The 27,868-nt window shown below is 39.9% G+C and overlaps 2 protein-coding genes across 2 annotated transcripts; one reads left to right on the top strand and one right to left on the bottom strand.

Annotated features, from left to right (window-relative positions):
- The first annotated feature begins 252 nt into the window (after positions 1-252).
- Positions 253-1,985, top strand: LOC122556284 (C-C motif chemokine 20-like). The gene is made up of 4 exons (XM_043702911.1): positions 253-544; positions 663-780; positions 1,150-1,230; positions 1,682-1,985. Exons 1-4 carry the CDS (start codon positions 451-453, stop codon positions 1,713-1,715), a joined length of 327 nt encoding a protein of 108 aa, XP_043558846.1. The 5' UTR covers positions 253-450; the 3' UTR covers positions 1,716-1,985.
- Positions 1,986-8,578: 6,593 nt separating this feature from the next.
- Positions 8,579-12,492, bottom strand: LOC122555788 (C-C motif chemokine 20-like). Its single transcript, XM_043701931.1, has 4 exons — positions 12,330-12,492; positions 10,353-10,470; positions 10,174-10,251; positions 8,579-9,852 (listed from the first exon to the last, which is right to left on the bottom strand). The coding sequence occupies exons 1-4, from the start codon at positions 12,409-12,411 to the stop codon at positions 9,786-9,788; spliced, it is 345 nt and encodes a 114-aa protein (XP_043557866.1). The 5' UTR covers positions 12,412-12,492; the 3' UTR covers positions 8,579-9,785.
- Positions 12,493-27,868: the final 15,376 nt, after the last annotated feature.

The following is a 27,868-nucleotide window of genomic DNA, read 5'->3' on the forward strand; positions in this document are numbered from 1 at the left end:
TAAAACAAAGGAACCTTTTAACAGGTAAAATTGAGTGTGGTATTCTAGTAAATTGAAGTTGAGATCTTGCTACCGATACATCTTGGTATTGAGGTTAGGGGTTTTTCTTCTGGCTTTGACCTAATTGGATAAAAACTAACAAAAAAAAACTTTTTTTCATATGTAAATTAAAGTTATTGAAATTTGAGCACTCATGCTCAGCAAATCTTCCTTTGATGGTGGGTAGGGCTGATAAAAGGTGATCATGAGTGTTGTGGGAGGATGAAAAATAATCGGATATCCTTTCTGATTGGAGCTTTACGTCACTCAGTTCTCTTTCTGAAAATTCCTTTTCATAAATTTCCCCAGGATGTTGAGAGAAAAAGGTATAAAAGCAGATAGAGAGTTCGTCAAATCAGATCCATTCTACGATCTGTTGAGTGCTAATACTTGTTGCGATAAATCAAGAAAATGACTCAGATGATGCATTTCTGCATGAAGCTGACCATGTCTATGTTGATGGGACTGATCCTGTTCAATTTGATGGACATATCTCCATTTGCAGGTGACTATGTGCTACTTTTTAAAAATCTTTCACCTGAACATGCATTATCTTTTTCACCGTTCATGAGTTATTTTCTTTCTAATCAATGTTTATTACTGTGGTGTTTATTTTTACACAGATGCCCAGTCTCCAGTAGACTGCTGTCTTTCATATTCAAAGAAACCTTTACCACCAAGACTAATTGTAGGCTATGTGAGGCAGTTTGGGAACGAACTTTGCACTATTAATGCAGTCATGTAAGTGTAAATTGTTGCTTAATTTGTTGAAAAGTGATGTCATGTTTTAAAGTTACCTTTATGCTCTGTAAATACAGTCAAATATTTATTTAATAAGAGCCAAGCAGAGACAAGCGGCAGCTTCATTTGCTGCACTTAAGGTGATTCGTCCACCACTTAGTCTGTGAAAACATTTTGGTATCTGCAGCATTGCTTATATTCTCCATAAGTACATAAGGGATTTGTACTGAGACACCAGAGATGGAGTTTAGCTGAGGGTGGGTCATGGACAGTCCTGAGTCTGGCTGGCAGAACCCCAATGTTAAAATACACCACATGTAAGAAATATACCAATTTAATCAAGGTTCTTTCAAAAATATTTCTTTACAGATTTTACACAAGAAAAGGAAGAAGAGTTTGTGCAAATCCAGAAGAGGTATGGGTGACCAGGATTATCACTGGTTTCCTGAGGTAAGGGAATAAATCACTTTTGTTAATATACAAATTTTTACTGAACTATTATGTGCAGAACATATTTTTTTATGAATAATAAGCTGTAACGCATTGACTTTGTTTGTTAAACTAAGAATGTCTTTGCCATTTTAAACATATAGAATTCACAACCTCACCAATTATTTATGTTTATCAAATTTGCTTATCAAGTCAAGAATACAAATGAAGCCATTGTCTTTTTCAAAGAATCCGTATGGAATATTTTATCATACATTTGTCCTGTAAGCCATGAGCTCAACATATTTTGCCTTGGGACAATCAAGATTTTAAAGCATGATCACTTTAACAAGCAATAACAACTGAAGAGAGCAGTTAAAATAATCTATTTAACGAGCCTGAATATTGAAACTGCCTGTAGTTTGATGTTCAAAGGTATTATAACTCATTTCCTTTTATGCTTATTTTCTAGGAAAGAACTGAAACAGAAACAAATGGTTCAGTGACCTTAATTCTATGGGCGCCACGATGTCACCTTTTAATAATCACAGGACAGAACCCTGAAAAACATGTTGCTCATTTCAGCATAATGATCCTCTGCACATCTCAGCAGTTTCTCAAAAAAAAGTCATTCAGCTACTAAGTTCTCTAAAATTAAATTTATATTTCTACCTGTATTGACTGGCAAATTATTATTTACTGTGAATGCTTGTAAATTATGCACGTGCAGAAAACAAATGTCCCTCACAGATCAATAAACAATGCTTCTAAAAAAATATTTTGATCTCAACTCATTTTTTAATGGCTCAAATGCAGGTTAAAACTGCTGAAGTGAATTCATCTGTCTTAACCATTGCATCATTGCAATGGATCAGTTTTGCACATGTACATATATATTGTGAGACCATAAGAAATAGGAACAGGAGCCCACTTTGCCAGTCAATAGGAACCTGGCTGATCTGATGTTCCTCACATCCACTTTCTTGCCCCTTCCCGGTAACCCTTGATTTCCCTTTTGAACAAGAGTCTATCTCAGCCTTAAATATACACAAGGTTTCTGCCCCTGTAGCTCTCTATGGAATGAACTTTCTGAGAACACCATGATGTTTGTCAGGATTCATCAATGAAACAACAACCATTCCAACAAAAAGGGTGGATTGCTTTTCTCATTTCCAAATTCATGCAAGAATGTTTTTTTAATAATTCCCATTTGCTTGCTTGTGGATACAAGACCTTTACCTCAGGAGGCCAGTCTGTGAGTATCACATAAAAATGGAAAGAACTGTGGATTCTGTAAATCAGGAGCAAAAGCAGAAATTGTTCTGAGGAAGGGTCACCAGCCCTTAAATGTTAACTCTGATTTCTTTGCACAGATGCTATCACACTCCCTCTTTGCCTGTACAGTTGGGTAGAGCACAGAGTGCCAGGTATTTGTGGCACACTGTGTTTGGAGCGTACTGTTTGGCCAACTCCCAGGCCGATCCGAACATCAATACATCACCTTCAACAGACCTAGCATCTCCTCCACCATGGCTCTGGTTGAAGAATGGGCAGCATTGTATCTACACTTCACATCAGTCAGGAGTCATCAGGTGTGTTTGCAGAGGGTAGCCCTTGTCTCCCAATAATATCATACCCTCACCACTGGCTGCGGGAGGTCAGTCATCTCTGCAGGAGTTCCTCAGGGCAGTGAGCCAGACCTAACTATCTTTGGCTGTTCAGTTCACCAATTCACTTTGCAGCACAATGGGACAGTGGATTGCATTGCCACTGTAAGGCCACTTTGCAGTCAGGGCAGCACCTATCACAGGCATCAGAGCAGAGCGCTTTTAGCTTGCACACTTTGCATCTGGATATCTGCTTGCAACATCTCTGCCTTGCATATTTTTACGCATTTGGAAGGTCCAGCCTTCTGCCAACTTTTCATATTTGTCAGCAGTGATCAGCCAAGTGGGTGGACATGTTGCAGGTCCAGTGCAATCCGTCTGGGACTTGCTGGTAAGTCAGTCTCGGAGCTGCACAAAATCAGTCAGGGGCCTGGTCGCTCATCAGTTGTGGCTGCACTTCCAGTCAGTCAAGGAGATGGGCAACAGTCAGTCCTGGAGATCTGTTGACTAACAGTTAAGGCAAGTGATCAAGGGCCACTGCTGTAGTGGGCAAGTTGGGGAAGTCGAGTGGATATTGGAGCAGCATGTGATGGAGTGTAACTCAGCGGAAACATGTAGGAAAATAGTACATTGGAGAGATTACGGCAGGATGAGAGGGTCTTTGATAATCACTACCATCCTGGTTTCAACAGGGGGACAGCACATCATGCTGCTTGACATGACTAAGCTATAGGCCTGGGTCCAGAAGGTAAAATGGGGAGATGAAGTCTTAAATGAAAGGTTTGGGTGGGAATGAGTGGAGGCTTAGAACAGATGGGGTCAGCAGAGAGTGCAAGGAATGGCTGAGGATCCTGGAATTGTGTTCATTAGAGTTTAGAAGGTTGAGTGGAGATCAAATAGAAACTTACAAGATAATGCATGGCTTAGAAAGGGTGGACGCTGGGAATTTGTTTCTGTAAGGCAGGGATATTAGGATCTTAGAATTAGAGGGGGTCAATTTAAAATGGAAATGAGGAGACATTTCTTCAGCCAGAGAGTGGTGGGTCTGTGAAAGTCATTGCCACAGAGCGCAGTGGAGGTCGGGACGTTAAATGTCTTCAAGGCAGAGATTGATAAATTCTTAACTTTGCAAGGAATTAAGGGACACGGAGAGAGTGCAGGTAAGTGGTATTGAAATGCCCATCAGCCACGATTGAGTGGTGGCGTGGACTCGATGGGTCGATTGGCCTCACTTCCACTCCTATGTCTTATGGTCTTATGGTCTTAAGGAAGAAATGAACATGAAGGTTGGGGGTGTCACCTACATGAACAGGCTGAGCCTGAAACTCACACTGTAAAGTTTGTCCTGTGTTGCCTTCCATCTGCACCAGAATCACAAATTCATATTGCAAGCAAAAACATGGTTTAACCTCACCTGGAGTAGATGGAGTAGGTGTATTGTTCTGTGTGAGGACATGGGCTGTACATGTGAGTGATCTGAGGTGCCTTAAGAGGTCATTTCACTAATCAAGGGCTTGCACAGTGAAGCTGAAACATCTATAATTGCAGAATTCCGTATGCGAAATGTGTGCAGTGACCAACTATGTGAAATACAAATCCTGACCACATGCTATCTCCATCACATCAATAGTCATTAAAAATTTATCATAGCCATCTCTGAAGCAGAGGTAATCACAGGTGATATTAAAGGTGTTACCTCAGGCCACAATTCATAATTCAACCACTCATTTTTGTTGTTCATCCATGGGATGTAGGGGTCGCTGGCTGGGCCAGAATTTATTGCTTATCCCTAGTTGTCCTTGAGAAGGTAGAGGTGAGCTACCTTCTTGAACTGCTGCAGTCCATTTGGTGTGGGTAGACACACAAAGCCATTAGGGGCTGAGTTGCAGAATTATAACCCAGCGACACTGAAGGAATGGCAATATATTCCAAGTCATTTCCCAATTTCTCACCCAGAACTGAACTGATTAGCTGGCAAGAAGTGGGAGAGCATCTCAACATGGAAAACTTGCCCGATTATTTCCTCATCAGTAGTTTTCCAACAACAGCTGTTGAACTAACTGATCTATAATTCCCGTGGCTCCCAGCTTTCACTCTTTCTAAATCACAGACCTACATCCATCATTTTCCAATCTAAAGAAACAGATTTCTGAAACAAGAAAAGGTCGGACTATTACAGTTGAGATATTCCCAATGTTTTCACCCACATTCTTTAAAATATTGGGATAGAAACTGTTTAGCTCTGGAGATTTGTCAATTGCACTGCCATTATTTTCTTCCTTCCTGTTATTTTGTTTATGTTAATTTTGTTGTGTTCCTGTCTCCGATTCAATGTATTACTGGCTTTCCTGGTGCGTGTGGTACACTGACCTCTTCCTCTACTGTAAATGTTGACACAAAGCAATTATTCACCAATTATCATCACTTCAGCCATTTCCTTATTTTCATTGACAATGTCAGCATTGAAAGGGTTAAATTAATAATGGTTAAAGCTTTCGCCAAATAGTTAGCAACAAGTGAAGCTGGAGCTAACAAACAAAGCATCCAGGCTGAAAAAGATTAATAGGTATCAAAGGCCTTGGGTAAGAAATAGACAACGCCTACAGAGACAGTGGGAAACACAGATGATAAGGGACACATGGAATTGAATGTGAAAATTGTAATGTGGACGCTGTAATCTGTATGAAGCTTGAAGGAATTTTGTAATTCAGCTGAGTAAGGTTTGAAGCCCTCTGTGAAAGCTCCTCTCCATATGTGCCTGTGAAATAACAAAATAAACATAGAGTAACACAGCACTGAAACAGGATCAATCTGTACATGCTAACCAGATTTCCTAAAATAAACTAGTCTTATTTGCCTGCCTTTGGCCCATACCTCCTGGAGCCTTCTAACAATTTGATACATACCCCTACAAAACCATTGTCAGTTTTTAACAACCCCTTATTGCTCTTCATGGCTTTTGTCCTTAATACAAATATCAAAAACTGTCTGATACAAATGAGCGGTCCTCTAGCTATTTGAGGAGGATACAAGTGCATTTCTGTGGAACTGAGGTCTTCAGGGCATGCAGAGATAACTGGGCTTCTGCTGTTAAGGGCTAGTCATGAACAAGAGGGGTTCTCATGACAAATCACATAAACTGAGACAAGCTTTTTATTTCAGATTCATTTAAGTAATAGAATTTGATTGCACAAAGTACCATGTTGGAATTGAATTTAAATCTTTACATTATTAGCACAGGTTCAATGATTACTAGGTGAGTGTCATAATCACTTTGTCATTCTGTTATCATATTTATGATACCCAGCTCTAGCTCTCTCAATCCCTCTTTGAGTTGTCTCACTGTTGTCTCACATCTCGTACAAGATGAACAGAAATTTCTTCCCATTAAATAAGATCAAAAGACATGATCTTTGGCCTCTGTCACAAACATCATACCCTCACCACTGGCTCCCTGGAAGATATCTGGAGATAAACTAGACCATTTGCAAACTTGGGGCAGAACGTTTCTGATGGCAGACTTTACTGCTCCCTTATGAGATATGACGATAGGGAATTATTTCTGCCAACCTTAACTGCCTGATAGGTTTTCAATGTTCCAAGGAATGCTAATTGGCTGGAGGCAAAACTTCCAACCCCCACTCAGGAGGAGGTCCTGCCTCAGAGTTACCTCTAGCAGAAGCTAGAACTAGGACTATGAGCAGTCCGCAGATTCAAATTCCCAGAGTCCTGGACCAGGTAAATTCAGGGGCAAGATGATCTCACAGCAGGAAGGAATGGTGAGGTGAAGCAAGGCCTGGGAGAGGTTAGGGTGAGAACAGCCATTATGAGGAATGTTCAATTAGGAAAGGGGACCACTGAATGAGGCAACTCCCTTCCCACCCAAGTCCTAAGGTGGGAAGGCCTTACCACGCTTCTCAGAATCTCTACTGTAAACTTGAGGCTGAGTGGAACGCTGCCTTTAAGTCAAAAGTCTCAATTTAGAGCAAGGCACACTTGGCCTCATTTACTCCATAAAAAATCATGATCAAGGACGGATTGGAGGGTACCCTAAGGCCATCCAGGGAATTATGCAGGTCCACCAGTGCAAACCTACTGCTGGAAGAGCTCTACAATGGGCTTCAAAGCACACATCCACTCCATCATTAAGACTGCTTCCTTCCACATTTATTGCATCAACCAGCTCCAGTTCTGCTTTGGTTCTTCAGCTGAGAACCTCCATGCCTTCATTCCCTTCAGTTTTGACTATTCCAAACAATGGCTGACTGGCCTGTCATCTTTCACCTTACAGAAACTTGATCTCTAGCAAAACACGACCACCTTAGTTCTAACTCATACCAAATCCCCTTCATGCATTATGTTTGATGCAATCCCATAGATAATCGAACAGTCTCATGTTTAATTGCACCAATCAAGATGGGCTCCAAGTCTAGCTGCAATTTTACCATTTTATCACCATTTTCAAAACTCTCTATTGCTTTGTCCGCTTCTATCTCTGTAACCTCCTCCAGCCCCGCAACACTTCAGCATGGCTGTTCTCTTCCACTTCCGACCTTTTGCACATTCCTAATTTGGCCACTGGCAACTACGCCTTCCAAGCTTTGGATTCCCACCCTTTAGCTCTCGGCCTCTTCCATTCCTGTGATGTACTGAGGAAGAGCTGCACTGCCAAAAGTGACACTTCTCAGGTGACTCATGAAACCAAGGTGGCATCATCTTCCTCAAACAGACATAAAAGATCCCAAGATACGGCTTCAAGAAGAGAAGTTGAGACCTGGCCAGTATCTATCCTGCAATTAAACTACAATATAGACCTTGGGAATACTTGCCATATTCAACTAGATCTGTCTATATTTCTTTGCATTACAATGACCATTCTTCAAGTTGTACTGTTGGCTTTAAAGACACAATTGCAAATTCTTTCTCCATTCTAAGCAATTTCTGATGGGCACTCCTGTGCTTAAATCTTAAACAGACACTGAAAGCAAACAGAGCAGAGGGTAATGGTTAACATTACAAAGTAGACAAAATAGATTCAATCTTCTTTGGAAACAGTCAGAAATAACCAAAGTCACACACAGGTTTACATTGTTTTATTATGATAGAAATAACAACACTGTAATTCATTGACCAAATAACATATATACTCACGCATTAATGTAAAATGTTGTGGCAATACACGGAAACGAAGAGTTACAAATAACTTTTTGGAAATACAAGGAAGCATCAAAATGAAATGATTGAGCAAGCTGTTCAGTTGTATCAAACTTCTGCAGGAAAAGCTTAAAACAGGATAGCCTACCTAATATTAAACTGGACACTGGAAATGACAAAAGCATATCTGACCTGGTCAATCCAACAAAACCATTCTCACAAGTGTTTTGAAGCATGTGCCAAAATTGGGAAAGCTGCCTCACAGACTAGTCAAACAACAGCCTCGCATAGTTATTCTCACTGAATCATACCATACAGCCGATGCCCCAGACTCGTCTGTCTATCATCACTATCCTTGGTTACATCAGTACCACCAGCAAGCTACCCCCATCACAACTAAGTGGCATGTAGTCCAGTGGGTGTGTCCCTGGGTGTGTTCATTTAATTTAATTTCCTCCCAGAGGCACTTTATCAGGCAGGAGAGAGGCAGCTATTGACATCTGGTCAGACAACATCTGAGGAGCAGGAGAATCGACGCTTCAGGGTTTCATTCCGGATGAAGGGCTTATGCCTGAAACATTTATGCTCCTGCTGCTCGGATGCTGCCTGACTGGCTGTTTTTCCAGCACCACACTCTTTGACGCTGATTCCCAGTATCTGCAGTCCTTACTTTCTCCCAGCTATTGACATCCATAACCTTCCAGCCTCCCCTCCACTAAAGTCTCTAAGGAAAAGTGTCATGGAAATGTCACGGAAGCTTCATGTCCTTATGTCAGTTGAAGTCCTTAAGTGGGCAATCATTATCCAATGAAGGGGGTCACCTCACTGTTGGTGGTATTAATCCAGCAATGTGCAGGGGCTGACCTTCCGGGAAAAATAACAGGCAAAGTTGTGCAATGTTACTTTTGGGAACCTGGGGAGGTGTAACCTGTTCAAAGACATTAGTGTCAGATTGAGGAAACTGGCCTCAGGAATGTTGCAGGGACTGGTGGTCACTTAGAGCTACCCTTTGCCCTTAGTGTGCCCCAGCATCCACCTCCATGATGCCCATCTCGCCACCACATGAGTGTTGTAGTAGCAGCAGCTACCACTTCTCCACTGGTGCTGTCATTCAATAGAACTACTGGTGTATGTTAGGCTGCCAACTGTCAGTGAGTAGGGCTTCAGCCCTATGGTCCTTGCAGAGAAGGTTCACTGCTGTCCAGCTAACTCCTAAGTGATACTTACTTCAGAAGGGTGTCCCTAAAAAAATGAAATAAGACTGTTGGGTGAAACCCATGTTGACTTTATTAGGTGCTGCCAAATAATTTCAGACTCCATGAAGTCCAAAGATCAAACATAGCCAAAGGAAATCACTTGTTAATTGGGATGCTCTCTGATAGTTGCACAGAATATTCCATATTATTCTCAGCTCCTCAGATAATGAACCAGTTTATATTTACATTCAGTAAGAGCTAGATGACATTCTCATAAGTGGCATGCAACATTCAGCACACAAATGCTTAGCAATGTCTATCACCAACAAGACAAAATACCCATCACCTCCGACATTCAAAGGCAGCTTTGAAGCCCCACATCAATACTTTGTCAGTGAATGTGGAAATACATTATTTGAAGCTAATATATTCAAAATTAATCTTAAATGCAGCCTCAACTTTTCAGAAACCATGCTCATAACTAAACCAGTATATACACAATTTGAACATGTCATTTCAGCAGCTAATACTACAGTATGGCTTTAATAAATTTGAAACACTTAAGATTTAGCTGTTGCAAAAACCTATACAATAACCTTGTAAGATGGTAATAAGGATATCAGTTAACACTTGCTGTTGTAGGTTGAAGAACTTTGTTTTTCTGGGACATTTTCTCCAGCTTTGCACTAAAAACCAAAAAATAATTTTAATTATAGATCCTTCGAAATATTATTGCCACTTTGATCCCTGTATAGAGAACAGGAGATAAGTTTCTTTCTTGTTGGCATTTTTGGCAACACCTTCAAACTGAGCAACAAAAATTTCATTGAAAGCTAATGTTTCTAACAATCGGACTTAAGATAATTTTATACCTAACTGTGTACCAGTCTGAATAGTTCCTGGCAGGTGAGGTATGCCAATGAAATTCCAAGACAAGCAAAGATTCTTATTAATCCATAACACATACAGAGTCTTTGGGAGGTTGAAAGCAAAGATTGTACTTTTACCTTAAATAGCGAAGTGCACGGTTCACCCATATATGTTTTGGATCTGCACAAACCCACCGACCTTTCACAGTATACAGTCTGTTAAAATAAATGATGGAAAAGATTAACTTTTGATTGGCTTTAAATAAAATTGTGACATTTAGAAATGATTTGACTTTTAGATCTCGAGTCCTACTCACACAATTGCATCTATTCTGCAAGCTTCATTGGACTTCTGCTCCACATAACCAGCAATGCGCATAAATGGGAGAGATCCCTTTGAATATTTCAGGCAACAGTCTTGCACTTGTATACGTACTGGAACAAAGAGTTCACAGAAATGTTACAAACTGATATGTAAAAAAGAAGTACCTCATTATTACTGTGAGTTTACATACTGGATTGCTATGGTTAAGTCCCATACTACTCTACAATCTCCAGCAACTTTGCATGGTAGCATATTCCTTAATTTTCTGGACTATCATTTTTATTGCATCTTTTTTGTGTGATCAACTGATCAGGCAGCAAAAACACAGACCCAAAGTCAGTAGGTTCTTCTTAAAGTTCATGTGTGTCAAGTCCCAGTGGTGATCCCAAATGCAATTGCAAAATGGAGGCCTGATTGGCAAAATGGCACAAGTTTTCTGCCAGGTCAACCTATTGGGAAAAGAAATCAGGGAAGAACCTCAAAAGTGCATGTTCCTTTAAACATTTTTTTCTTAATTTCCTTGTGGTGCCAATAACAGCAAGTATGAATAGGAACTCAGGCCTCCACTGCCATAGACCCATAATCCCCTTCCCCATTGTGAGACCCTGAAAGAAACTGGCAGCAAAATTTATTACTAATCTGTCAAAAGCAGGGAGCATCTGGAACTTAAAGGGCAGAAAGTTGGCTCACAGAAATTAAACAAGCTCCAGAAGTTAAAATTCTTAAACAATGGCCATTTCTTTGTAGCTCACAAATTGTTCCAATGTTGAAAACAGGTCCCATAAACAAATACCTGTTGAAATTATTCTTTCAGAAATGAGATGAAGGTTACTGCTCCAATAACACGAAAGGTAAATGATTATGTGATATAATATTCATTCATATCAATCAAGAAGGGCTTAGTTTTTTTCAGTGATCTGTGCTAAACCAATTGATCCCAGTTGGTGTAGTGGATGGAGGAGATAAGATGTCCAATGTCCCTCAGCCCAACAAAATGAAAGCAATCAGCTTAGAAATATAAATGTGCAGATTCATGCTGATTATTGACTGAGGTAGTTGAAAGATGAGTTGACCAGATGGACAAGGTGGAGGAAACTTCACTGAGGTGGATGGACCATCTATATTAGAGGTTGTGCAAATAGCCATATATTAACATAACTGCAAAGAAAATTCGTATGGACTCTCTGCAAGTATTTGGTTCCCTCCATCCCTAGATTTCATCTGGCTGAGTAATTAGTTACACTCAAGTGTGAAAAGCTATGATCAGGATAGGAAAGGACGGAGCAACAAAATTGGAGCAGGAAAAGGAAAGAGAAAAAGAAGGATTTGGACATGGGTGGCATATTGTTTTTGTAAACTGTAGATGCCCCAAAACATATTACACCCAATGAACTATTGCCCAAGTTGTAATTTTGGAAACACATGGACAATTTTTGTGCAGCAAACTCACACAATCAGTAATGCTTTAAAGATTTGTTATATGTTTATGATCTTAAATGGAGGATAAATATTGGCCAAACTGCTGGGGACAAACATCATACTGTTCTTTGCATTAGCACCATAAGATCTTTAATGGTTCCCTAAAATATAACTAGGGTCTCATTTTAGCATCTCATCTCCAATGCCGCTGTCTTCTTTCAGCACTTCACTGGAGTATTTGCCTGGTTTTCTGTGCTCTAGAGTGGGATTTAAACCAACAACCTGTACCACTACTACTTGAACTGTGGCTGACACTAAATGTGTCATAAATTATCATAATTTCGCATTTAAATCATCAAGGCTGCATTCACTTGAAATATTTCAAATATTTTTTGAGCAATTGTATTTTAAGTTTAAAACAGTTTTGTTTTCAATTGCTACATTTTAACTCACTGATGCAATTATTATAACTTCCTACCTCAATATTATGCAACTAGATGATGCCATAACAACCTATATAGAATCAAAAAAGAAATATATTGGGACTTACCTGCATGTGATCCAGAAAACCAGATCATAATCAGGATCACCAGGAATTTCAAATTAGCCAAATCAGTCGCCTTATGACCCATTATCCTCTGTTACTTTTTAGTTCTTACTAATTGATCAGCTCAAGAGAATGCAGCTGAGATCTATTGCTAGTTTCTGCATGCTGTTTGTTTGCTGATGGGACTTTTATAGATGTTTGTTCATTATTGCATTTACCACAACATAGTCAACTCCGCCTGTGACGAAATGTTCCTTCATTAATAACAAAAAATACACACTGACTTCCTGTTCAATTTTCATCATTTTCATATACAAATATAGGCCACAAAGTTAACATGTTGAAAGAAAATTACAGTTATTACTTTGCATCTAATCAAACTTCCTTTGAGTTTTATGCTATTTGCAGCAAATAGAAAGTTTCTGCAATTTACCAGTCCCAAAGCAGGCCAAGCTGAAAGTAACACTAGCAGTCTGTGTCAAAATAAAAATGTAAAGATTGCATTCTAAGTCTCTACACTGATGTGCTGATTGTATATTTGTACCTCCAGCAAAATCAGAAGCACAAGAGCTGGATTTTCCTCTTGGGGCTAATGCAATTTTACTGGGAAAGTAGACTAAAGGATATCAGAGCACAGTCATTCTGGAGACTTCCCTGGGTGCACTGGATCACTTAGGTACATTGTAAGATGGAATGCATTATTTTGTATGCATGTGCTCTAACTTAACTCATTCCTCCGTATATAGGTGGTCCAGTATGATTTGGCAACAGAATTGTACTTTCCTGAGACAAAAGACCATGGTCTAGTTGACTGAAGAGTGTCTATCCCTGAGTGCCATGTAATGATCTCCATTGGGAAATATATGCACCTGTATGTTGGATGAGTAATATGGCAACAATGACAATTTTCCTATTAATCCTGTACTCCACATTTATTTTTAAACTTGTGTGATTAATACATGAAATTCACATTGTCAAGGAGATAGAGTTGGCAATGCTGGATGAGGATTGAACCAACTTGCATGCAAGACCCACATCATTAAAGTGTTGAAATTGTCTTAAATTTACTAAGTAGCACTAGCCTTATAAAATTAAACTGCAGTCTAAACAGTATACATTTTTTAAAAATGGTTCTTTCATACTTCCTCTGTACTTTTCATTGGCCAGATGCATTGAGGAATATTGCAGTTCCCCAAAACTTTATTTCCAAGATAAGGCAACTCAGTATAAGTCAAAGGTTAAAATCCTAACATGGCTTAGATACATTTGGGACCTGCCCTTATCCACTGGGCACTATTTGAATGTGCTCTGATGATTTGGATAAAATGAGTGAGCAGCCGATACAGGCATTGTGCAGTACTACTGACAGTTTTGTCTGCTAAGGCTAAATGTAAAAGGTTTGTTTTGCCTTACACCAGTTTGTTATTCTGAATCTTCACACTGCAAATAGGTGCTAATCCAATGCATAATAAATTAAACTTTCTCCTGCCGCTGCAGGAAATCAAGATTCTTTCAACCAGTGTATGTAAAGTTTAGCAAAAAGCATAAGAATCAGCAATGTGATTGAACATCCCAAACCAGTCAGAGATATACCATAAGATAACCTCAGCAAATCCTCACCCTCAGTACACTTGAAGAAAGTGTAAATCAATGGTATTTCTTAAGATCTGTATCCAATCTTTATAAATCTTCTTGCCACCTCAAGGTGATTATGAAGAATAAGATCCAATTTAAACCCATTCAAAAGCCATCCACTTGTTCAGAGTTAAAATTGGGCCCAGATCTGTGTTGTGTAGCTAGTCTCCGCCAATAAGAGCAATGGGATAAATGGCCAAGAAACGTGTTTCTCGTAGCTTTTGTTGAGATATAACGGTAACCAGAACACTAGAGCATATCTGCTTCTATTCCCATGGTCCCATTGGATCTTAAATATTCAAGAACTGCTTATACCTCTATTAAACAAACATCAATTTAGACAATGCAGCATTCCCTAAACAGTGCACTGAATTGTCAGCCTAGATAATATACACAAATCCTAGAGCTCGGCTTAAATACAACAGCAAGAATGCTAACAATGCGATAACACTGCCTAATGAATTACACACTGTCTTAAGCTAATTAGGTTTAATAAGATTTATAAGCAATTTATGAAAATTCTATGGGGGCTTATTTGATTACAGTTTGCTATCCATGATTGTTGGAGATGGAGTAATTTCAGACAAAAGTACTTTGAACTTTTTTGAGCAAAATATAATTTGGTTTCCTCTATACCAGCTCCATTTTATATCCTTCATAGTCATCAGTATAAATAGGTTTTAATTCCCTTAATCTTCACAAGTTGAATAATGCCACTTTTGATGTTGCATGGTATTTATTTTGTTGCTTTTTTGCTTGTTTTTCATCCTCTCAGCTGAGGTTAGAGAATTAGATGCTCACAGAGGTAAGTTAATATGATCCAAATTTTATTCAAGGATTCTGCTCATATTTCTTCATGTTTACTCTTTATGGTTCAGCAATCAAGAATGTGCTCTATTATTTTGTGTCTTTGTGTTTGTTTGATTGTTACTTTGGTTTCTGGAGTGGAATTATTTACTAGAGATTGACTTGTGGTTGTATAGTGAGGCCTTCAGTTCAAAAATATAATAGCCACTATTTATCTGATATTGCCATTCACCGCAACAATTGAATAAATATTACATTGTCTTGTCGCACAAACTGCAATTCGCCGCCAACTTCTGTAATACTGTAATACTGTAGATGCCTGTCTGCAGCCAGTAGATGTCAACTGTGGTTCATTGGTATCATAATATAATTCTTTGAAGTTTGCATCACATGTAGACAGGATGGTTAAGAAGGCATTTAGCATGCTTGCCTTCATTGCTCAGACCTTTGAGTATAGGAATTGAGGTCTTAGATTGAGGTTGTAGAGGATATTGGTGAGGCCTCTTCTGGAATACTGCATCCAATTTAGGTTGCCCTCTTTTGAGAGGTATTTCTGAAGCTGGAGTTATTCAAGTTATTAAGTTATTCAGCTGGAGAGGGTTCAGAAGAGATTTACCAGGATGTTGCAGGGCATGAAGGGTTTGAGTTATGGGAAGAGGCTAGATAGGCTGGGACATTTTTCACTGGAGGGTAGGAGGTTAAGGGATGACGTCACAGAGGTTTATAAAATGATGAGCAGTATAGAATGCCAGGTGTCCTTTCCCTTGGGTGGGGAATATCAAGACTAGGGGGCATATTTTTAAGGTAAGAGGAGAAAAATTTAAAAAGTCATGAGGGGCAATTTGTTTTTACACAGTCGGTGATTTGTATGTGGAATGAACTTCCAGAGGAAGTGGTGGATGCGGGTACACTTACAATGTTTAAAAGACATTTAGATGAGTACATGAATAAGACATGTTTGCAGAGACATGGGCCAAGCACAGGCAGGTGGACTAGTTTAGTCTGAAATTATGGTTGGTGCGGACTGGTTGGACCAAAGGGTCCGTTTCCATGATGTACGACTCCATGGCAGCTTACAATCACCTCTCAGTCAGAAAGTTGTGGGTTTAAGCCCCACTTCAGGGTCTTGGGCACATGATTCTGCATCTGCCTGATGCTCTGTGCAGCATTGAGGTAGCATTACTCATAACCACAACACCACCCACCCTCAAACCAACACCAGCAACTCTAATAACTACTTAGCTCGTAATGTGACCCAGATAAGCACTGGCCAGTGAATTCTAAGTATTCATCAATCTGACACCAGCAGCATGCCCTGCTATAGAAATGAGAACAGAGTGTGGAGACAGTTGCTCCACCAACGTCACATCAGTTTTAGCCTCAGGTCAAATTTCTCATCCTTGAAGTTCGTTTCAGTCAGAAATGTTAATAATTAAGAACTCCAGCTAAGATTAAGAGTGAAACAAATGTTAATTTCATAAGAATACTTGTCTTCATTTACGATGGATGGGAATGCATGGGTATATTAAAAGGTGATAGCACACATTTTGGACATCAGTGTTCTAGGTAGCTCAACACTTACACCCTACATTGCAGCCAACATGGTGAGAGACATATTGTTAAACTCTTATATTTCAACTCATCAGCTCTGCTAATAGAAGACTGGTGCATATTTTTACAGGATGTAGACTCAAAGTGCATTGTACTGCAATAGGGGTGACGCACTTTCTAGTCTGCAGCTGTTTATAATTAATGTACATTGATAGGATGTGAATTTATGCACCTACGTTTGCGTATTTTCAAACATGTAGAAAAGTCTAAAGCAAAAGTATAAATTAGCAGTTTATTATACGCATTCATTCACTTGCAGTACAAACATGTTTTATTTGGGTCACTGAATACATCCAACGTTGAGTCATCAGGCTTCACCTATCAGCTTAAATGTTTCACATTACAATTACTGTAGGTTTGAAAAATAAAGAATGTTGAATGTGACTGAAACAGTACTTAAGAAATGAGCAATGCCATCTTCAAACCTAGTCGTCCGATTTAATCTTTTTTTCTCATAAAAATTTCCATTACACATTGGAAACAGTAATGAGCCTCCTCCAGTCTATAAATTCTTCTCTCATTCTCTGGATTAGAATAATTTCAGGTCCTATCAACATTTGTTAATGGATGACAATATAATGGGGACAACGTAATGAGTGAATTAGACTTGAAATTAGAAGATCCAATTTTGAACAGGACATTTACACATGGGTCTCCCAAATTGATTCAATTTGCACATTTTGTCTGGATTATGAGGAAAGTGGAAGAAATTCCGAGTTCCTAACTTTTGATGAGAAGTCTAAATGAAGGGAAATGGATGTAGTAAGGATCCTTCCAAGGCAGAAGAGAATTATAGAGATGAAAGAAATTAAGAATAATAATAATTAAAAAATAATTCATCAGTCATAATGCCATTAAAGTGAGGAAGCGCAGTGGACGATGTTGAGGTTGAATTGTGGACAAACAAGTGATGAAAGCTCCAAGCACCATAGTAATACTCCTAAAAGTAGAGACAAACTGAGAGACTCTGATAGCAAGAAGGGATTGACAGCATGAAGTGTGAGATTGACAAACAGAATAAAAGCTGTAACAGCTCTTAAATCCACAAGTATTCATTAGATACAGCAATACTTAATCCCAGCCCATTGGATTTTCACATACACTTTCGTTGATCAAATTTCATTTTCAAAGTTATCCATGACTTTAAACAACAAACTTCCGAGGATGATTGCTGTAGAATGTTATTAGCACCCAATGAATACAAAGTTCAGATTGACTATACTCTCTCTGCCTGCCATTAAACTAGTTTTGAAGATAGCTTACTCTGCCATCAATCCACTGGACCATAACAATAACAAAACCTAAGTGTAAGTGAATTGATATTTTGAGTAGTAATTGGATTGCAGTCATTCAAGAAAGCTGCTCAACACTACCTTCTCAAGGGAAATTAGGGATAGGCAATAAATGCTGGCTCAGCCAGTGACACCAAGATCGCATAGGCAATTTTGTTTTAAATTGAATTAGTATCACCCTGACTCTGGGCACTAACAAATCATGAAATAGGAATTAACTTAGTTAGAGTTGTCTTGATTGGTGTGACTCAGCTCCTGATTGGATTAGTTGACTGAGCCAATGGAGACAAGTGTGTTGTGCTGGAAAAGCACAGCAGGTCAGGCAGCATTTGAGGAGCAGGAAAGTTGATGTTTCAGACAAAGCCCTTCATTTCTGATGAAGGGCTTTTGCCCAAAACTTCAATTTTCCTGCTCCTCGGATGCTGCCTGACCTGCTGTGCTTTTCCAGTACTACACTCTCGACTCTAATCTCCAGCATCTGCAGTCCTCACTTTCGCTTGAGCCAATGGAGAGTCTACCTCCGTTACTTCTAAAAATTTAGAGAATATTTCAGACGTAACAGACACCTTACACATTTCCCAGTTCATGGTGTTTAGCATGCTTGGAATGCTACCTTGATAGTCAAGTAAGAAAATCAGATGAGTACCTGAGAAACACACTAGCCATTAATTTGGTTTGGTTACAGCCCGCATCGACAGTTCATCTCAGTTGGACACTGGGTGATAGCATGGAAGTATACTCCAGAAGATAGTCAATAACTACGGGTAAAGACAGCCGAGATAAAACTTAGTGACAGAATATTAGTTTGTTGCATTAAAGGCAGGTTTCTTTGGACCTGTACCCAATTGATGCTTGGATCTGCTAGTTGGCAAAATAAAAGTTCACTGTATTTGTAATTACAATTCAATGTCTCATAATGCAGCTACTGTTACAATTTTCAGCTGTCAGTTTCAAATGTTGGAGCTGGTTAACCTCTAAACATTGGTAAGGAGGATGTGTTAATCTCCCAACCTCCTTCGTAAAGTTGTTAAACACTTTTCAAATGAGTCAATGAAATATAAGGCTCTCCTTCAATAAACAACAATTTTGTGATTAACTGTTGGAGAAAAACAGTCATGAAACCGCTTTCCAGAAACATGGTTGGATGACAGTACAATAATTTTGTGGTTTGTAACAAAGTGGCTTGATAAAAAGGAATGGTTGATTAAAGAAGAGGCAGATCAAGCAATGGCATATGAAGGGGACAGGAGGGACTAGATGATCTATGAAACGTGTTCTGTAATCTCATCATATAATGACTACAAATTGTGACTTGCAACCTTCTACTTCCCCATCGTACAACTGCACAAAATACTGTTTAGGGAAGGAACGACCTTTGAAGATGCCTTTCCAGCCCCTAAAGGTGACTGGGGACAGATATCCCATCCACGTGTCTTCAGCGTGAAATGGTGACAGCAGTGAAGAACATGCCCATATTCCCTTTGAGTGCTTGCAACAAATCTGCAATCTTTGCACCAAGTATTCATATTTGAAATGAACTTTGATAAGGCTAATTTGAAAGTTAAAAGGTCATAAGATTCAATCACCTTCCAGTTTATTATAGTGTCAAGTATATACTGGACTTTCCTCTGGTGAAGTGCTGTTTATATTTTAACTAAGGATAACTTAATATTAAATTCTTTTCAGTCAGGCCCATGTTGCAATTAGATGCAAGTGAAATTATTCAAAGCCGCTTTGCAGCAGCAACTAGTGACTTTGACCACTCTCAATTGTTGCAAAATCAAACAACAGGAGCTTTTTACTTATTGCACATGGTGTGGCGATGTCACAAGGCTCAATACTGAGACCTACAGCCTTATTCATTCCATGTTACCAATCATCAGTATTAGTACTGAATTGCAGCATTTTTGATATTTTATTATTTTAATTTTTTTTATCCTTACTTGTTCTAATAATTCTTCAATGTGTCATGTGAAAATATTTTAAGTTCCAATTGTTCTTTGATGTAAATATGTTAATGTGAGAGACGATTTCGGTACAAACAACTGAGATGTGCATGACCCCAAAGTCTAAGGGGAATAAGAGCCATAGGGGTAGGGTAAAACATGCTTCTCTATAATAAAGGACGAGACATCTGCTGCTACGGATTGATAAGACCACTCACGTTGACAGAGTAGGAAAACAAGTCCTTGATTGATAAGACCACTAACTCTGACAGAGAAGAATAAGTCCTTGACTGATAAGACTACAGGGTAGAAAAACAACTCGGGAGACATCTGCTGCAGACTTTGTGATAAGGGTGCAGAATGGAAAAATACTGACGGTTTAGAATGTGAACCTCGTGACTCTTTAGAGCCAAAGAGGGGAGAGACTTGTGCTGTATTTAATGAGAAACTTTGTTAGCCTCGGGGCGCCTTTTTCTCAGAAGCGTGCCCAACTCTGCAGACTTGCTAATAAAACTTTGTTTTCCTGAATTTGTCCAGAGCGATTATTGAGAAGCGGTTTTCGTTTCTAACAGTTAAGATATGTGATGGAGAATCCTTTCTTGATGCAACATACTGTTAAATGATTTGTGCTGAATAGCAGGGCAATTTTCTGACTAGGCATTTAAAATTAATGCATTCTGCTTGAATTGAATAAGGTTGTTATACATCCAATCAAACTAAAATTATAAATAAATAATGCATCCATTATGTTTTATCATTTTGAAAGATTGCACATCACTTCATACATTGAGTTACTTATTTAAGTGCTATTATTGATATGCCGGGTTTAACAAATAGATACCATTTAAGTCTATTAGGACAAGTTAAATATTGCTTTAATATATCTGATCATGCTAAGGTGTGTGTCCAAGGCTAATACCTGTGGATAAATCATGCATTATTATTGATTATATTCACCTACAGACTGCCACATGTGCACAATATTTTCTACATTGCATTATATTCTGAAGGATGTATTGGAATTGGATATAGTGTGACATTAAGAGAGAGAAAGTAACACTCACTTCCACATCTCAGAAACAAGGATAGTCTGTGCTCGAAACATCGACCCTTCTGCTCTTTGAATGCTGCCTGACCGGCTGCGTTATTCCAGCACCACACTTTCTGACCACGACATGTGTGTAACCTGTGATGCCAAGGTTCACAAGGTTGCGTTTTCCAGAAACTGCACCCAGTCCACATGCTGAAAGCAGCATTCTGGGCTGAAGTTTCCCATCTTCTGGCAGTGTTTTTTTGAGTGAAATTCAACGTACCTAGCCCAGCCTAGTTCATGAGATTTTGAACTCATTACTTATACATTAAGTGAAAAGTCACAAATGTTTCACTTGATATCGAGATTCTGCCCTTTTTAGTTTTGCTTTATTTTCCTACCCTTCTCAGCTTTCCCCACAGAAATCAAGACAGGAGAGTTCCAACCTCGAGATTTGAAATCCTTAGAAAGACTGATGGAGAAGAACACTAGATACATAACAGAGAGTAAATGCACAGATAAATGCTACAAATGATTAAAACCTTAACTCACAATATATGTTTTCAAAGAATATCTTTGCTATTTATCCTTACCATATATTTATTATTAACTATTAATAATAATTAGTAAGACAAATTATTGAACAAAATTATTTTAATATTGCAAGCATAAATGTAAACTATTATAAAAACCTAATGGCATTTATTACAACTTGAGGCAATGAAAATAAAGAAAAATGTTTAATACAAAATGTATTTGCATGATATCCACACCAGCTCAGTAATTTTCAGCAATAATTTAGGGTTACATGGAAAGGTTAATAGCAAATAAAATCAGCCATATTATCACACGTGGCTGATGGTAATTTAACCACTTTTTTTGTAAATTCTATTCCTTATTTCCATTTTCAGATTTAAAGTGTAATGGCTTTTTAAGTTGTGAGTCATTTCATCAGTGGAAAGATCTGCCAAGGGATTGGAAGTTGCCTCAAACAATTAAAACAGGTTCCGGAGCTACCTATAAAAAGATCATTGGAGAATCAAGGAAGATCACTCATAGCCTGGGACAATGTGACTATTAGTTGCGATGCATTTTGTTTTTCCAATCTATATGTTTTTGGCGCTTCCCATGATTATCTTTTCATAAGTTATGCCATTTTGATACGGCTTCTGAAAGCCTAAAAATGGCAGTATGACTCTGACTCTGTTATGCCGGCAAAGTACTGCATTAAGCTGTTTACAGCCTGTGTATAACACAACACATGTATAATATGAATACCAAAGGCAAATGTGCTCAGGAAGCCCATATTTGTTCATCTGCACTGTCAAAATGCAATCTAATCTCTAGGTCACTGACTTCAGTAACATTAGACGTCAGCCTAGTGTCCTAGTTGAACAATTTTCTGAATGTTTATTTACATTTAACTCCTGCATCTTTTACGCTTTCCATCCAATGACAATTTTGTCAGGGTGATTGGTTAACCATGCCGGAGGTTTCCCCAAATGTAACCTGTGACTTTGTTCAGGAAAATCTCCTTGATATATGAGATAATTTAGCTTCAGTTTCCATCTTATTTCTTCCATACAGATGTCATTCTTCCACGTTAAACATTATTGGTAGGTTTTCCTCTTCTATATTGCAATGCTAACTCTGAACGTATTTCATATCGAGACATTGTATCAGCTCCTGGAAAAAATAAGAATGCATTGTTGACTGGGAAAATTTGCAGTGAAAGAAATTGTAATTTGAACAGCATTGCAATTTTGAACACATTGTATATTAGGATAAAACATTGAAAATTGGTGTACCAGTTTGAAGTATACAATGAAACATTCCAGTTAGGAGCCCTTCCAGCCTTCTCTACTATTTGATCAGAGAGTCATACAGATGTACAGCATGGAAACAGACCCTTCAGTCCAAGTCATCTATGCTGACCAGATATGCTAAATTAATCCAGTCTCATTTGCCAGTACTTGGCCCATATCCCTCTAAACTCTTCCTATTCATATACCTATCCTGTTGTAATTGTATCAGCCTCCACCACTTGGTCTGGCAGCTCATTCCATATAAGCACCACCCTCTGTGTGAAAAGGTTGCTCCTTAGGTCCTTTTAAATCTTTCCCCTCTCGCCCTTAAACCTATGCCCTCTAGTCCTGGACTCCCCTTCCCTGGGGAAAAGACTTTGGCTATTCACTCTGACAATGTCCTTTATGATTTTATAAACCTCTACAAGGTCATTCCTCAGCCTCTGATACTCCAGAAAAAACAGCCCCAGCCTATATAATCTCGCCCTCTAGCTCAAACCCTCCAACTTGGCAACATCATTGTAAATCATTTCTGAACCCTTTCAAGTTTCAGAACATCTTTCCTAAAGCAAGGAGACCAGAACTGAACAAAGTATTCCAAAGTGCCCTCATCAATGTTCTATAGAGTCACAACACGATCTCCTAACTCCAATGCTCAATGCACTAAACATTAAAGAGACAGCAAGCCAGGCAGCATCCGAGGAGCAGGAGAATCAACGTTTTGGGCATAAGCCCTTCTTCAGGAATGAGGCTGGTGTGCCAAGCAGACTGAGATAAAAGGTAGGGGGGAGGGTATTTGGGGGAGGGGCGCTGGAAATATGATAGGTGGAAGGAGGTGAGGGTGAGGGTGATAGGCCAAAGAGGGGGTGGGGTGGAGAGGTCGGGATGAAGATTGCAGGTCAAGAGGGTGGTGCTGAATCCGGGGGTTGGGACTGAAATAAGATGGGGGGAGGGGAAATGAGGAAGTTGGAGAAATCTACATTCATCCCATGTGGTTGGAGGGTTCCTAGGTGGAAGATGAGGCGCTCTTCCTCCAGGCGTTGTGTGGTCAGTGTCTAGTGATGGAGGAGGGCAAGGACCTGCATGTCCTTGGCGGAGTGGGAGGGGGAGTTAAAGTGTTCAGCCACGGGTTGGTTGGGTTGATAGGTGCGGGTGTCCCAGAGGTGTTCCCTGAAACATTCCGCAAGTAGGCGGCCTGTCTCCCCAATATAGAGGAGGCCACATCGGGTGCAGCGGATGCAGTAAATGATGTGAGCGTACCAAACACCTTCTTCACTATCCTATCGACCTGAGACTACGCTTTCAGGGACCTATGTTCCTGCACTCCAAGATCCATTTGTTCAGCAACATTCTGCAGGACCCTATCATTTATCTAGATGTGGGTGGAGGTGCAGGTGAATTTGCGACGGATATGAAAGGATCCATTCGGGCCTTGGAGGGAGGTGTGGGCGTAAGTTTTGCATTTCTTGCGGTTGCAGGGGAAGGTGCCGGGAGTGGAGGTTGGGTTGGTGGGGGGTGTGGACCTGATGAGGGAGTCGCGGAGGGAGTGGTCTCTCCGGAACGCTGATAGGGGTGGGGAGGGAAGTATATCCCTGGTGGTGGGGTCTGTTTGGACCCACAATGCCTGGAGGAAGAGTGCCTCATCTTCTACCTAGGAACCCTCCAACCACACGGGATGAATGTAGATTTCTCCAGCTTCCTCATTTCCCCTCCCCCCACCTTATCTCAGTCCCAACCCCCGGATTCTGCACCGCCCTCTTGACCTGCAATCTTCTTCCCGACCTCTCCGCCCCCACACCCTCTCCGGTCTATCACCTCCTTCCACCTATCGTATTCCCAGTGCCCCTCCCCCAAATTCCCTCCCCCCTCCCTTTTATCTCAGCACGCTTGGCACAGCAGCCTCATTCCTGAAGAAGGGCTTATGCCCGAAACGTCGATTCTCCTGCTCCTCGGATGCTGCCTGGCCTGCTGTGTTTTTCCAGCACCACATTTTTCAACTCTGGTCTCCAGCATCTGCAGTCCTCACTTTCTCCCCCTAAACAGTAAAGTCAAGCATACCAAACACCTTCTTCACTATTCTATCGACCTGCGACTACGCTTTCAGGGACCTATGTACCTGCACTCCAAGGTCCATTTGTTCAGCAACATTCTGCAGGACGCTACCATTTATCTAGATCAAACTCCATCTGTCACTCCTTGGCCCATCGGCCCATCTGATTAAGGTCCTGTTGTACTCTGAGGGAACTTTTCTCATTGTCGAGAGTTATGATGCTAGAAAAGCACAGCAGTCAGGTAGCATCCAAGGAGCAGGAGAATGAACATTCCGGGTGTAAGCCCCTCATCAGAAGTCCTGCCTGACCTGCTGTGCTTTTCCAGCACCACACCATCGATTCTGATCTCCACCATCTGCAGTCCTCACTTTCTCCTAGTAACCTTCTTCATTGCCCACTACACGACATGTGAAGTGCTGGAAGACTGCAGATTGGCTAATGTGATGCCATTATTTAAGACAGGTGGTATGGAAGAGCCAGAGAACTATAGATTGGTGAGGCTACCATCAGTGGTGGGTACGTTATTGAAGGGATTGTGAGGGACTGGAAACCCAAGGACTGAGTAGGGATAGTCAATATGGTTTTGTGCATGGGAAATCAGTCTCACTAACTTGATTGAGTTTTTTGAAGAATTAATGAAGAGGATTGATGAAGGCAGAGTGGTGGACATTGTCTATATGAGCTTCAGTATGGCGTTCGACAAGGTTCCTCATGATAGACTGGTTAACAAGGTTAGATCATATGGAATACACAGAAAACTGGCCATTTGGATAGAAGATTGGCTACAAGATAGGAGACAGGAAGTGGTGGTAGAGTGTTGCTTTTCAGACTGGAGGCCTGTGACCAGCGGTGTGCCACATGGATTGGTGCTGGATTCACTACTTTAGGTCATATGTAAATGATTTAGATGTGAATAGAGGAATAACAGTAAGATGGTCAGTTCAATACTTTTCTGATTATGCCTCAACTCAAGTTGTCTACTCACTGAACCCTTCGATTCCCTTGGAGTCAAGAATGTATCCAACTTGGCCTTAAAAATATTCAACAATCTGATTTCCTAAGATAGAAAATTCCGCAAACTAAAATCCTCTCATGAAAAAATATCTTTCCTCACCTCTATCTTAAATGGAAAATCTTTATTTTTAAATGGTGTCCCTTACCTCTCGTCTCTCCCCTCAGAAGAAATGTCCTTACAGCATCCAACCTCTCAAATCCTCTCAGGATCCTATACGTTTCAATAAAATCACACCTCGCTATGCTAAATTCCAATCGGATACAGATGCCAACTGTTCAACCTTCCCTCATCGTATAACCTTTTCATCCTAAGAATTAGTCTATGGGATTGTTACAAGGTCAGTGAGGTGAGCCTCATAGAATATGAGTTCCCTGATTGGGGCTGTTAATCTGGTCCAATCAGGAAGCCCTCGCTAACGTGTATCAGAAAAGCTGACACTCTGGTAGCTGACTCTGAATGAGACAGTACTAAAGTCAAGGACTGTTCACGTGTAAATTAAGGGTGACTTGGTGATGGATACCAGCCCCTGTGGAGTTATTTCACAGTGGAGTGAACAATTATTAATTAACAGCCATAAGTTGAATTGCTTCACAACCCAAGTATGAAATAGCAATTTGAGCACAAAGACTTAACCCTCTGGGCCTAGTGTAAGGAAGCAGCAGTTATGTAAAATCTCATCAGAGATTAGACACTGGAATGAAATGTTGCTGGAAGATTATGTTTCTCTTTCCCCTGCTATTTTGTGCAATGAAATTAATGCTGATCGCAGATGATTCAGCTGCACATGCACTAGCTGCCACAGTGTGGACCAATTACATAACTGCTCTTGAAGCCTTTCTGCATTGAATTTATTTGCTGTTTCGCATGAAATAGTTCAAAATATCTGTTTGATAAAGTTTCCTCTTTGACTGTTAACATGGGACACGAGACAAAGATGGCTATCTACATGGAATTAGATTGGAGACCAGCCAAGACCCCACTGAATGTCAGAATAGACGCAAGGGGCAAACTTACACACTCCTGTTCCTCAGGTCCTATAAAGTTTAACATGTTTCATTACAGATAAAAATTTTATTACAGTAGCTGTTCACTCCAAGGTCAGTGCTGTATTATTAGTTTACATGTTGCACATATTCTTAATGGCTCAATTGACAACACATAAATCATGAAATATAACCAAGGACATTTTTTAATCTTAGGCACACAATGTTGAACCCGAGCACCAGCCAATTTTGTCATGTATTATGTATAGTTTTGCAGTCTTATCCTGCCATGGTCCCCCTTTCCTTGAGCTTGATGACAAAATGGTTGAATATTACTCTATGGATGATGGCAGACTTCCTTACCAATTGCTCATCCTGCAGCAAATGTAAAGTGTTGTAGTAAAGTTAATAAAACACAAATTTCGGAGTGTCAATCAAATATATTAAATGAAAAGAGTTTGGGAGGGGCAAACCCTAACCGCAGGACTTGACTACGCCGACTCTCTCCAAACAACAGGAACAGCAATTTTTATCATCTGGATGACGTGTACAACAATAGCCCGTAAAAGACGGTTTCTTGTGTTCTGTGCATGCATGCAGAGATTGCTGGTTGTGTTCTGCGCATGTGCACGCAGAGATCACTGGTTCCAGGAATACCACGACCTTGTGTTCTACAAGTATTTCTTCTTTAGTTAGCTACTGTTTTCAAAAGTAGTTAGGGGCTACAGTACAAATCTCAACTGGTTCTACCCTTGTTAGTCCGGAGACACTGATGACATCGAGACAGCACTCGCATCTGGTTTCATCAAAGACAGCACAATGGCATGTTTTATTTTATCGCTGAATGTCACATCACAGATAACCGAAATCCACTGAACAACTGGGCCCTTTCTTTACTGATGATGTTCCAGTGTGAAGTCTGTCAAAATTTGTAGAGATATGTCATGAGAAAGGGATTAGACAGGGATATGGAATCGTAGTGGTAGACCACCAAATAAGAGCATTAAAATGCTATGTCATGGATAGGTGAGGATTTCTTTCTGAAGAGCCTTCAAGGCACAGACACAGTTTACCTCATGGTAGTCAAAGGTGAAATAGAATTGAGTGTGCTTTCTACACAGAGAAAGAAGGCCAAATATAATATCCAGAACATCAATTTGGCATCAAAACAACTAGCTTCCTGTAGTCTGTGCCCATCATTGGGACTTGTTTTAAGAAGATGGTGAACGCAGCTGTTTTGGTCAATCCTAATGCCACATTGGAGACATCGTCAAAACATATGCTTTTTTATAGATTGTTTCAGAATTGGTTTGAAACCTACACCCTCTTTCTGTAGGCTGCATGTATCTTTTTCAAAATACCAATGA

This window comes from Chiloscyllium plagiosum, chromosome 13, assembly GCF_004010195.1.
Source record: "Chiloscyllium plagiosum isolate BGI_BamShark_2017 chromosome 13, ASM401019v2, whole genome shotgun sequence".
In the NCBI taxonomy this organism is placed as follows: Eukaryota; Metazoa; Chordata; class Chondrichthyes; order Orectolobiformes; family Hemiscylliidae; genus Chiloscyllium; species Chiloscyllium plagiosum.

Excerpts from the sequence above, each read along its gene's own strand:
- LOC122555788 (XM_043701931.1), bottom strand. The coding sequence starts at position 12,411 with ATGGGTCATAAGGCGACTGATTTGGCTAATTTGAAATTCCTGGTGATC. Across the intron at positions 10,471-12,329 it reads GTTTTCTGGATCACATGCAG|TACGTATACAAGTGCAAGAC; the intron begins GTAAGTCCCAAT and ends TCTTTGTTCCAG. Across the intron at positions 10,252-10,352 it reads TGCAGAATAGATGCAATTGT|ACTGTATACTGTGAAAGGTC; the intron begins GTGAGTAGGACT and ends TTATTTTAACAG.
- LOC122556284 (XM_043702911.1), top strand. The coding sequence starts at position 451 with ATGACTCAGATGATGCATTTCTGCATGAAGCTGACCATGTCTATGTTG. Across the intron at positions 545-662 it reads GGACATATCTCCATTTGCAG|ATGCCCAGTCTCCAGTAGAC; the intron begins GTGACTATGTGC and ends ATTTTTACACAG. Across the intron at positions 781-1,149 it reads TGCACTATTAATGCAGTCAT|ATTTTACACAAGAAAAGGAA; the intron begins GTAAGTGTAAAT and ends ATTTCTTTACAG.